Source organism: Barbatula barbatula, assembly GCF_947034865.1.
Source record: "Barbatula barbatula genome assembly, chromosome: 23".
Taxonomy (NCBI): Eukaryota; Metazoa; Chordata; class Actinopteri; order Cypriniformes; family Nemacheilidae; genus Barbatula; species Barbatula barbatula.
This window is the reverse complement of record NC_136786.1, coordinates 13,917,456-13,930,047: the sequence shown is the minus strand read 5'-3', so window position 1 is coordinate 13,930,047 and position 12,592 is coordinate 13,917,456. Positions and strand designations below refer to the sequence as shown.

Genomic DNA, 12,592 nt, shown 5'->3' with positions numbered 1-12,592 from the left:
TGTGATATAGGGCAATTACAATATCAGATTTTCTCTACATGGTTATCGTGGCCAAAAGCATCATGATAATGATATTACTACAATATTTTCCACAGTGTTTTTTTAAATACATAAATAACGCCATTAGTAAAATTCATCTTTTGTTTACTTTATTTCGTTTTAGGTCTGTTATTTGATCAATAAATCACAAGTACAAGACAAGAGAGAGACTTTGTAACCATTGTGACTCTTAAAGCTAAATTTTGAGTTTACAATATGTGTCAAATTAACTATATATTAATAATCTTGGGTTTTAATATTGGTATATTGTGACACCCCTAATGTGATCATTGACACTTGCTACAAATTGTTATGAATATTTAGCATACTGTATCGCACAGAAATAGTAAACTGACAACAATGTTAAAATATAATAAATATTAAATAATATGATTTATGCCTGTCCAGCTAATGCACATGTGTTCTAGAGTAAACCGACATTTTCTCTCGTATTCTAATACGGGGCGTCTCTTCCCACCACTATTTTGTGTTTGCAATGGCTTGTCAATTGACAGGTTATTATATTTGAGTGGAAAATAAGAGGACCTAATGCCTCCGTCTAATTTGAGGGTCTGTGTTTTAGTACCCGCCCACCTGGCCCAACCCCTCAAATTGGTTCCACTCGAGTACACTACAGTCTGTTTACAATCACTTGACTGACAGCTTCAGCAAGCCGCTCTTGTCACTGTACCGGTCCACGGGAAGCTGATTTTCTCATGGTCTGATGCTTTCTGTGACCTGATGTGTTTTTCAACAGCAGTAATCAGACAGATGCTGTTGGCTATTATCCTAATGCTTCCTCCATTATGAGATTGAGACTCGATTGGCTCAAAGGTTTTATATTTATTTAACCTTTATGTAAGAAGGTTAGACTAGAGCTTTTAAAGCTCTTGTACAACAAATACCAAGCCAAGGTCAGTCGCAGCACAGAAAGTCTTGGATAAATAAATATAAAAATTCACATAAATAGATCAAATACACATGGCTTTGCAAATAATTGAATTTAAGAAAGTGTCTGCAGGCCTTTAAACATTTAATACATTTTCTTATATTCCATCTTAATTTAATGTGTTCTGTTTTTTTTCTTTGTTGCACAGACAGATATTCGGTACACATTTACATTAACACAACTTTCAGCGGTAAATGTAGGCGTTCAGGAAACGTGACTAAATCATTATTAGGCCCGTTTGGTGACAAAGAAGGCTTTTAAATACGCAACTACGGCTCACAAATGTGTCAACTTCTGAACTGTGCTAGAACATGAATCAATGAAAGTGTATAATCGGTTGACTATTGCCACTTAAAGGTGCCACCACAGGCTTTTATTTCCACAGACTGCAATGAGGAGAACATTTGAGACTGACCTAGATAACTGAAACACAATCTGTATTGTGCCCGTTTAACATGCCACAGGACACGGCCCAACAGGTTGACCAGATTTCTAGTCTACTTAAATGTCTAGTTGTTGCGTTAACAAGAAAAGTTGTGACAGATTACCCAGAGCAGTCATCCTCAATAGGCGAATCAATTGACACACAACAGTAAACAAAATGCAGCGAATATTAAAGCATTTGTATCCATCAGTCTGTTTACTGTTTGCTATATGTCTCGCACCTTTCAACCAGATTTGTGATATTTTATGAACCATAACGTTTGTATCCTCATTTAGCTGTTTGCATGTTGTCAGTAGTTTGTTTATTTACAAATGTCTATTATCAGACTTCTATTAAGAGGGCATTTCCTTAAAGCCCACAGGGCCTATACATAGGCGACATACAGTATATCCAAATATGCAATAAATGGCCGTTATAAAATATCATATCTTTTATACAGTATATCCAACTGGGCTAAATGGATTACATTTTTTTTATTTTCAAGAAAAACATATTGTCCGGACCTCCATGTGGAAGAAAATATATAGACCGGACCTCTTGGAACTTTAATTGAATACCCTGACCTAGAGTAATTGACCTTCCACTATCAAATCTGTATCTCAGCAATGTCCTGCTCACAATTCATGTTTTTTCCAAATAGGGAGTTTTGTTATGAGGGTTGTGTAACCACACTTGAGACATATTGCTGTACGTGATGACGTGGTGTTGTATGCGCAGGGGGCAAAGGTTACAGTGTTGCCCATGGAAACGTGTTCTGTGTACCACAAAACAAGCTGTTTGCACACTCGTTCGGTCATGTGGGGTTTGCGCGGTAACCAATAAGAGACTTCAGATGGACTGTTGTTTTTCTTCCCGCCCGTTTGGCTACGACCTCCTTCACGAACGTACGCTGCATGAGAGGCTGATGGGTTTTAAGTTACAGGGCAGGGAAGGTAAAGCCCCAGATGTTTTGAGGAGTTTGCATTGTGTAGTATCCAACGTCTGCTTTGTGTGTTTCTCTGTCACAGTCTCCCAGTCAAACAGCAGTTTAAAGAAACACAGGAACAGAAGCATCTTCAGTCCGTTCTTCTGCTGTTTCCGGGACTATAATGTGGAAACACCAGCCACCAACAACAAGACCTGCTCCCTTCCTCCACCTGCAGAGGAGAACAGCAGCCCTCCAAAGGTGAGACCTTGTTTGTTTCTCTACCATGACTGTGAAAATCTGGACTGGATGCAGTTTAGTAATACTGTATGCAGCTCAGAATAACGGTTGGAAGTTAGGAAAATGTTTTCTCTCAGTTGAACCAAAGTGATGTTTTTTACTTGTTTGCGAGCTGCACTCAAATGCAGTCTCTGTGCACGATGTTCCCGTGTCCATACCGCAAAGTTTTCCAGCTGTTCCGAACTCCGTGAACCCTTCGTGATGTTTACCATCCAGTTCTAGGAATGATGGCCCTGCTTCCCCTCACACACATTCTTCAGTTTCCACCCACACGCACTCCTTTTCTCTCATTCCTGGACTTCTTCTTTAATTCCAATAAAGTGGGCCTTGGGTATGTGTCTCGTGTGATTGATTACTTGTTGCCCAGTTTGTTCTCCCGCTTCCACCTCTCTCTCTCTCTCTCTCTCTCTCTCACTCTCTCACTCTCTCTCTCACACTCTCTCTCTCACACTCTCTCTCTCTCTCTCTCATTTTCTTTATTTTTCTCTCTCTGAGATTCTCAGTTTTTGTGTTAGGAATTGCGGCACTAAATAGGATTTGCGGCTGCTCTGTTTACTTGCACATCAATTGCACTGCATTGTTTGTTAAAGCCTGATTAACTAACCCAAATAATGCAAAAAGTCAGTCAGATCACTGTTCAGACTCTCGAATCATCCATCATTTATCTGGATTTATGCCCTTATATATTGCTGTCATTTGATAACCATTTGATACTGTATATAACTCCAGCCGTGATTAATTACCTGTACAAAAATATTCAGATTACTTGGTACATGTACATGTACGGCCTTCGCTATGCTGTGAATAATGCATGATGTACGATGCGCATCATTTACATAGAAAAGAAAAAAGGAAGGTTTTAATTTAAAGGGACAGTTCACCCAAAAATTCAAATTCTGTCATCATTTACTCACCCTCATGTTGTTTCAAATCTGTATGACTTTCTTTGTTCTGTTAAACACAAACGAAGATATTTAGAGTGATGTAGAAAACCAAACCGTCCTGGGGCACCATTGACTACCATAGTTTTGTTTCTTATTTCAGTGTTTTTAATGCCTGATTAATCTAAGCTACAGTTGTTTTTGCAGAAAAATACTGTATGAAATTGGAGAAAAGCTATTTTCTGTTCAGTGTGTTTACTCTTCCCCTTCTTCATCTTTCTGTCTCGTGCACACAATCCAAACACACACAAACGCTGAACAGTGTATGGTGTGACACACCCGCACTGTCCGTAGAGAAACTATGAGCTCCGGCTTTCCACAAACACTACTGTGCTGCCTAGGCAGGTACGGGCAGCTATAAATGGATGTGAATGGGATCGCATTACCATGTATGTTTGCCTGCAAATGACCCGTGGTCCGCACTGTAATGTCCTGCCATTTTACATGTACATGCACTCTAAGTTGTTCTGTAGTAGTTTCGAACCTGCAGCTACGAAATCTAGTTTGAACAAGATTAAACTGTAAACTTTGGTTTTAGTCTTCTTGTATTTTAGCTGTAAAGAATTTGTATGAAATCTGAGTTGCCTTGTGTGTGTGTGTGTGTGTGTGTGATATCCTTGTACTTGATTTTTATTATTCTATCTCTTTCTACTATCTATCTTTGCTTTTATCTCTCTCTCTTTCTGATTTTTGTGATCAGGTCCCGATCATCCCTATTCCCAGTGTATGTATTGCCTTTTTGCATGCGTGCATATATTTTAAAAAGCATGCCTGACTTTGTTTCTCTTAGATGTTTTAACTATTCACTTCTACTATAACATGTATGTTGGTAACATTCACATAATGGATTCATAATTCATAAATTGAGGTATTCTGAAATCAATCTTAGAAAATACATACATACATAGAACGGCATCTTCCCAGAACTGCAGTGCATGGGAGTTTTGATTCCATATAAATTGCATTCATCAGATATTGGAACGTTAATAATACATTTGTATTGGTATTCCTGAAGAAAATAACATCTGCCTTCGTCTAGGTTAGAAACTGCTCGGATCTCATCCAAATGTTTTGATCAAAATCAATATTTTCAATTACTCGTGCTGTTACTTACTGTCCACGTCAGTACACAGTTTCACACAATTACTTATAATCTTCCATCAAAATGTTATACGTTTGTTACTTTCTGATAATAACTAGCTTTATATTACCCAATTCTCTAATTTGGCTAGGTAGTGTTTCAGAAGTGGTCAGGCAAAACAAAACTAGACGAAATAAATAGCCATATTGTTAAAAATATATCAAATATTTGTAGAACAAGCTGTGATCACTTACTTTAAGACTCTTCCTCATCCAGTATTCATTGAATCGGGAGGTGATTGGGAGTGGTTGCGTATGCAATAAGCATTACCTACAGACAACAGCAGCCTCTGGAAGTCAGATTACCCCAAATCGCACCTGCTGGATAAAGAGCATGTGGTCAGGTGCTTTGATTTGAGGCAGGCCTCCATGCTCAGTCTGATATAAGGGATTAATACCTTTCTCTGCCTACTCGGCAGAGACTGAGCATCCTCTCTCAGAAAATCCTTCTCACTATAATTGTAATAAAATGGTGGGACACAGCTGGGAATCCCGCCGACTGCTTACAGGGCCTTCTGTTCTGAATGGCTGACACGAATGATTCAAATATTGAAATATATTTAAAACTGGCTGATGCAAAACCAGAACAATCTGCTCTCTAATTCTCTAAAGTGTCTGGTTTAGGTAAAGGGTTAGGCCAGGAATTCAGTAAACGTCATCCCAACGTCTGTCATTTTTTAAGTTAAGCTTTGTGTAAAAACAGATTAGAACGCATTTGTCACATTTGTATACTCAAAGCACAGTTCACCCAAAAATACAAATTCGGTCATCATTTACCCTCGAGTTGTTCCTACTCTATCAAGATATCTTGAAGGATACTTGCAACCAAGCAGTTCTTGGCCACCATTGACTACCAAAGTAAAGGGAAAATGAAAGTGGTTGTCAAAAGTGCCCCAGAACTGTTTGTTTTCTTACATTTCTTAGAAATTTATAATAAGTTTTTTTCTACTATGGTTGTCAATGATGGCTTAGAACAGCCAAAGCACAGTCACACAGTACTCATGCTGAAATGTTAGAAACTGAGTCATAATACAGTCATGTGTGCTACTTTGTGCATGTCAGCGTGTGATGTATGCAAAATATTGCTTGTATTTTAGTGTTTTCCCCCTTAGGCAAGTCCATACACATACTCTCTCTCTCTCACTCTCTCTCTCTCTCTCTCTCTCTCTCTCTCTCTCTCTCTCTCTCTCTCACTCATTACTGCCAGACCTACAGAGCCAGCTTGTGCTTAGGCAACATGACTTGGCATTGTGGGTGAACTATGGGGGACAATCCCTTTAACACAGAGCTGTGAACTGATGTTTCAAGGGTATCCAAAAGCACCAGATCCCTTGACATCGTAAGGGATTCGAATGGGACATCGACACAAACTTCAGTGCATTGATGAGACAATTGTGTTGATAAGTTATAAACATGCATCTCTCTCATCTCATACGCCTTTATAGCAATTGCTTGTTTTCCTTTTTCTCCTTGCACCCATCCATATTTCGTCTTTGCCGTGATGTCCAGCAGCCTCCAACTAAATACCTCCTGCCTGAGGCCAGCATTAATGACTACGGCAAGAACTGTGTGGTGATCGACCTAGATGAGACCCTCGTCCACAGCTCCTTCAAGGTACACAATTATAACACGGTTATTTGAATATGCTTCAGAAAAATGCTTTGTTTGACAACGATAAAACAAGCGCTTGTAGGACCTAGGAACAGTAACTGGGGGCGGGGCTTAGTGACGGATAAGGATAGATTCTAACACTGACCGAGTATAAGGTAGAATGTTTATCAAAGGGGTTTCACCAGAAAAAAATAATAATTCTTTCATCATTTAGTCACCCTTCAAAGACTGTATATTACTTTTCTGTCTGAAGAACACAAAAGAAGACATTTCCAGAAACGTCTCTTTTGTGTTGTGTCTATCCAATGGAAGTAAATAGGGGGCAACATTTTTCAAACTATCTCCTTTTGTGTTTTACAGAAGGAAGAAAGTCTTACAGGTTTGGACATGAGGGTGCATAAATGATCACAGAATTTAAATTTTTAGGTGAATTTACCCTTAACACAACAATACAAGGCCATTTTAAGTCCCATATAAATCAAAATCCCTGTACAGATAAAATGCTTGTTTGGTCCCTAAAAAGCAGCTTCAGGGAGCCACCTGCTTAGTGCAGTGACCCACTTCACCACATCTTGGTTTTGGGACACACAAACAACTGGTCACATAAACAACCATGCCCAGTCGATTACACTGAAACACCCCGTATTTACATGTCTTGCACAGATGGACAAGTCTCCGCTCACAGAGAGAAAGCGGTTGAAAACCTGTGACAGAAAGCTCATTGAGTTTGCTCAAGACTAATAACAGTGTTTTGGTAAAGCAGAGCCTGTCCTCCTTTAAAATGTCTGCCTGGCAGCTCATGTTTTGCTCGGAGAGAAAGGCGGCGACTGAGGGAAAGAGGCCCGTAGAGAGGGAAGGAGAGAGCGATGCATGCCTTTGTGCGCGCACGCTAACTCACATACACACTCTTAAAGTATGCATGCACAATATCACCCTCCCTGACATCGTACACATATGCGTGCACACATACACGGTAGAGTAAATGGTATCCTCGTAGTTGTACACAGGGCGCGCGTTTGTACCCGAGTGCCCACAATATATTCTATTACTTACTGTAAAGGAATGGTCAAAAACTTGTATAAAATCTTTGTTAGAACACCAAGAATGTTAAAAAACGACAGTTCTGTGGCACCATTGACTATGAAAGTTGAAAAAAGTGAAACGGTAGTCAAAGGTGCCCTTATAAACTGTTTGTTTTTTCTCTAAATATCTTGTTTGGTTTCCAACAGAACATAAAAAATGACACAATAATGTTTCCTACTATGGTAGTCAATGGTGGCTTAGAGCTGTCGATTGCTAACATTCATCCAAATATCTTTCTCTGTGTTTAACCGAACAAATACATTTATACAGATTTGGAACAAGTTGAGGGTGAGTCAGGACAGAATATACTTTAGAGTTGAAAATATTACTGTACCTGATATGTGTGTGCGGCCAGTGATTCAAGCAGTCGCTCATCGTGCTGATTATATACTCCTCCTGCTGGTCATGTCATGAAACGACGTGGTAAGTATTTACTAAAGGAACTGACTTGAGATCAGTTTTGTTTAGTCAAAGTTTTAGTGCTAACCCACCGTGGTTCCCTAAAACATCGTATTTAAAGAAAATAACATTGTTAAACTTTCAAGTAATGCTGTGTTATTAAAGGGATAGTTCTCAAAAAGTTTGCCATGAACTACTCACTCTCTAGTTCCAAATCTAAATATCTTTGTTTGGTTAAACACAGAGAAAGATATTTGGACAAATGCTTGAAACAAAACAGTTCTTGGACCCTATTGACTAACAATAGTTGTCAAAAAGTGGCCCAGAATTGTTTCCTGTCCTACAATGTTAAAAAGCACTAAAGAAAGTGGTACAGTACTTAAAAGTGGTACTATAGTAGTCAATGGGGGCCAAGAACTGTTCGGTCATCAACATTCTTCCAAATATCTTTCTTTGTGTTCATCACAACAAAGAAATGTATCCAGATTTGGAACAACTCGAAGCCGAGTAAACGATGACAGGATTTATATTTTTGGGTGAACTATCCCTTTAAAACAAAATATGCAAATTAGTTTGTGATGTTATACAAGGCAGGTCAAAGCAATGACAGCCACGCTATTGGATAAGCCTCCTTGTGTGCCATTCAATCAGAGCTTCAGAGCAAGTCCCAAAGTTTTCTCTCCTCTCGTCATCTCTGTTTCTCTTTTCTTCTTGGCAATGAGACAGCTCCAAACCGCCCGCTGAGTCCTTTTCATCCTCCGTGTGCGCTCCATCGTGGCCCATCCTTCTCTCCCTGCGCTTTCTCCAAAGGCATATCAAGTCTCTTCAAAGACACGCACAGTTCCCAGCTCCATACAGTCAGCTGTTAGACACGCACTCGGTGTGTTATACAAGGACACATGGCGTCAAGCCTCAAAGCAGTTTAATTGAAAGGCTTGACTACAGGTAGCTGTGAAGTGTTTGAAGCCTCCCTCTGGCAATACAGACACGTAACATCTGCTTTCTTAGAGAACATCCCAGCTGATACAAATGTTGTATGATGATTCAGGGATGATGCAAATGGCCGGATGAGACCGGGCGCCTAAAATGACCTTTTCTGGTTTCTTTTGCAGCCCATCAGCAATGCAGACTTCATAGTTCCCGTGGAGATTGATGGGACGGTTCATCAGGTATCACACAAATTTGAATGTGATAGTATGTGTGTGCTTCTGTCTGAGAGGGAAAGTAACTCTCTTTTGTCACTGGGATGCTGGGATGCCACTGGAATGTGGCTGTTTCCTGGTTCAAGTAATCCAGGATAGGCTTTGTGGATCAGGGTTGGCCTGTTCTTGGTTACTTGCACTGGGTTGCAGCAACTGGACAACTTGTGGAAAAGCTAAGAAGAGGTTTCTCTCATCTCTCTGTTTCCAGGAATCCGCAGTCATTGTTTTTCTGAGATGAATTGTGTTTGTTTGGTTTAATTAAAGGTCTACGTGCTGAAGAGGCCTCATGTGGATGAGTTTCTGCAGAAGATGGGGCAACTGTTTGAATGTGTTCTTTTCACAGCCAGCTTGGCAAAGGTGAGACCGGTCCACACAAAACAACGTTTTTGATGCTTTTCAATTGTCTGTTGTCTGTAAACGTGCCCTGGACGAACCTCTTTGACTATCTTTGCTTTTTCAGCATTTTAAGACGACAGGTCAAGTTCAAAGAATTTTCAAAGTGAAATTACATTCTGCCAGTTCAAAGCAAGTGATGGTTGTTCACTCTTGTCCTGTAGTACGCTGACCCTGTTGCGGACCTGTTGGACCAGTGGGGCGTGTTCAGGGTGCGGCTTTTCAGGGAATCTTGCGTGTTCCACCGGGGAAACTACGTTAAAGACCTCAGTCGCCTGGGACGAGAGCTCAACAAGGTCATCATAGTGGACAACTCACCTGCCTCCTACATCTTCCATCCAGAAAACGCTGTAGGTGTCAGCGTGGGCCGCAAAAGCGCATTTATGAAGGCTTGTGTTGTTGGTCCGCATGATGTTTCTTCTGTGATTGTGAAAGATTTGAGTTTTATTTCAGTCTCTGGAACTAATGAGCTTGAAACCCAGTTGCTAGACTTTCAGAATCTCTTGTGAAAACTTCTCATCAATTATTGAGGCAGTCTGCATCAGTGTCTGTGGAGGATGCTTCAGTACCTCTGTGCTGTCACCTCCTCCACAAGCTTGTATTCCTTCTGTTAGATTAGAAGGTGCTTCTGTATTAAAATTAATGAGCTAAAGGTGCTGGAGACAAGATACTGTTCTCCTTCACCAAACAGTAATACAAGTGACGCAAAACTGTTTCCAGTTTGAGCCAAAGAAATGCTTTTGATATAGATTTATTTTTGTACTGCTGCTTGTGAGAACTGAGAAGCTATTAATAATAATAATAAGCTATAACTTAAAGGGAAAAAAGCACCCCATAGTTAGTCATATGATATGACTTCAGTTATTATATATAAATAGTAATTGGTTGTTCATTATAGTAATATTACTGAAAATTACATTACACGAAAAGGCGCTTTCATTGCCCAAAGCCTGCCCAAGAGGCCAGATGATTGACAGGTAAAGAAACCAATCCCGTTTTGTGTCGTGTCATGTTTATAGGTGTGTAAATGTCCCCACAGTGACAGACGTTTACATTCACAAACGTGTCAAAAACAATGTTTATAAAAGTTTATGCTGTGAACCTTGCATACTCTTCAGAATTTAGCATTTAGTCGATCACGATGAGATGTAAACAAGACAGCTTTCTTCTTCGATCAGACGGTTTCGTGTTGTTTCCAGGCCGACCGTTAAAGAACGCGTCATACATGTATCCCAGAAATCCTGTAGAATTCAACCAATCAGACGATAACTTCCAACATGCTGAAGTGTTTCCAAGTAGGTGTGCCTCATGCATCAGACGTTTAGCCAATGGTCTGTGTTTGCTGAGACTACAGTAATATCAAACCTTTAGGTACTCAGGGACTAAAGGTTCAAGGGGTTTGATCGTACTCAACAAATTTGCGATAAAGCTGCAATCCGTAACATTTTTTATTAAAAAGGATCCAAAATCAGTGATGGATTGTTACTGTATATTAAAGAAATCTAAACGTTCCTGATTTGCAACGGTACGCTAAATAATGGACAAGCTGTCAGTTACATTTTATATTTATATTTCACAAGAAATGTCAGATTGATGTCAGTTTTCCTATTTTTTGTCACATATACAGTTGTACTTTAAGTTGTAGTAAAATGTAGGTCCGGTCAGCTTTTCTTAGTGTTCAAGTGTGAAATGTACAGTCATAGAAAGTATAAAGGTAACAAAAAAGATAAAACATAAACCTGGAATCTAAATAAAAATGTAGTATTATATTATAATAAAAAATTGGAATTTGAATAGAAATATGATTTAGATTACACTAAGAGTGTAAACAGAATATTGTCTAGTAAACGTCAACCACGTAAAGATTTGTACGTAAAATATTTTGCTATTTTAATAGTGACTATAGACTGTAAAAAATGATTTGCTGCCTTAAAGTTCAGTTTTAAGTTGTGCTGAGTTGACATAATGGATAATAAGTTGAATTTGCTTAACTTATTTTGATATGTACACTTGAAATGTCTAATTTGACTGTACTTAAAACTTTAAGGCAGCAGATTATTTTTTTCCAGTGAAATAGAAAACTAAAAGATGTAATAATAATATTATGTATTATGTAATAATAAAATGTTATTACATAGAAATTAAAAGATTTGTTTTCAATGTTTTATGTAGTCATTAACCCATCTTTTGTCTGGGAGTCTAAAAGGGTCCTTTATGACTCGGAACTGTGATGTTGTTTGTGTGTTCTCAGGTGCCGGTCCAGTCGTGGTTTGATGACGTGACTGACACAGAGCTGCTGGACTTACTGCCACTGTTTGAAGGCCTGAGCAAAGAGACAGACATTTACAGCGTGTTACAGAGCCCGAGGGCCAGGTAACACAGGGATCCAGCGCTGCCTCGCTCAACCTCACACGCAAACAAACAATAAACACCCATCTCAGGCCAAGACACCATTCAACTCTGGCCTCTAGAGGACAGCAGTCACCCAGCAAAGCAGAAAAGAGCCGTCAATGTTCCAACACAGCAGATGTGACACCTCCTTCATCTGATATTCACTCTCAGTGGACCAAGAGATCCAGGGCAGTTTGCTTCCAAATTGAATGCAGAAAACAAAGCAAACAGCAAGTCGTTTTATAAAACAAACTTCTTTAGCAGGACAAATAACACAGCAAGCTATTTTTGGATGGGTGAAGACACTTTCCAACTCTTCTGTTCAGGCTATGCAGGCAGTCTCTCCACAGCATCAGTAGTTCCAACAACTGTGATATTTTTTTCTCCTCTCTTACCAAATGAAGTGCCTTCTGACTGTTGTTTTCGCGGATGAGGACACAAAGGCGTTTTTTTATGCTGCATATTTGCAACGAATTTGAAACCTTTAAACATTTACTGTAAGTCCCCGGCGAAATGTGAGTCTATCTTTTAAAAATGACTGAAGAAGAAGCTTCTACAGTGGACTGCATAGGAACAGGGCAAAGTATAATGCCGCTATTTTCTCGGGTTCTTTTAGGCCGTTGAAAATATAGCATATAAGCATTCTGTCTGAGAGAAAGAAAATCTATTTGCATTACCCAGTTGTGAATTGAATTAACGATACAGCATATATTCTGACGTTAATCTACAATACAGTATGTCAGGAACAGAAGCAAATATTCATCATTATCAAAATAAAAGATGCAATTGATTTCA

At 39.4% G+C, this 12,592-nt stretch overlaps 1 protein-coding gene across 5 annotated transcripts in view; it reads left to right on the top strand.

The window, feature by feature from the left end:
* Positions 1-12,592, top strand: part of ctdspla (CTD (carboxy-terminal domain, RNA polymerase II, polypeptide A) small phosphatase-like a) — a 26,855-nt gene extending 14,263 nt beyond the window's left edge. For 2 of the 5 annotated variants that reach the window (XM_079447574.1, XM_079447573.1), the window contains exons 2-7: positions 2,441-2,598; positions 6,231-6,332; positions 8,924-8,980; positions 9,278-9,370; positions 9,571-9,756; positions 11,658-12,592. In XM_079447574.1, coding sequence (XP_079303700.1) covers positions 2,441-2,598; positions 6,231-6,332; positions 8,924-8,980; positions 9,278-9,370; positions 9,571-9,756; positions 11,658-11,783 — 722 coding nt within the window. In that variant the 3' untranslated portion in view covers positions 11,784-12,592. Of the gene's footprint in view, positions 1-2,310; positions 2,599-6,227; positions 6,333-8,923; positions 8,981-9,277; positions 9,371-9,570; positions 9,757-11,657 lie in introns of those variants that run through there. The other 3 variants (XM_079447572.1, XM_079447571.1, XM_079447570.1) reach the window with 3 other exon arrangements.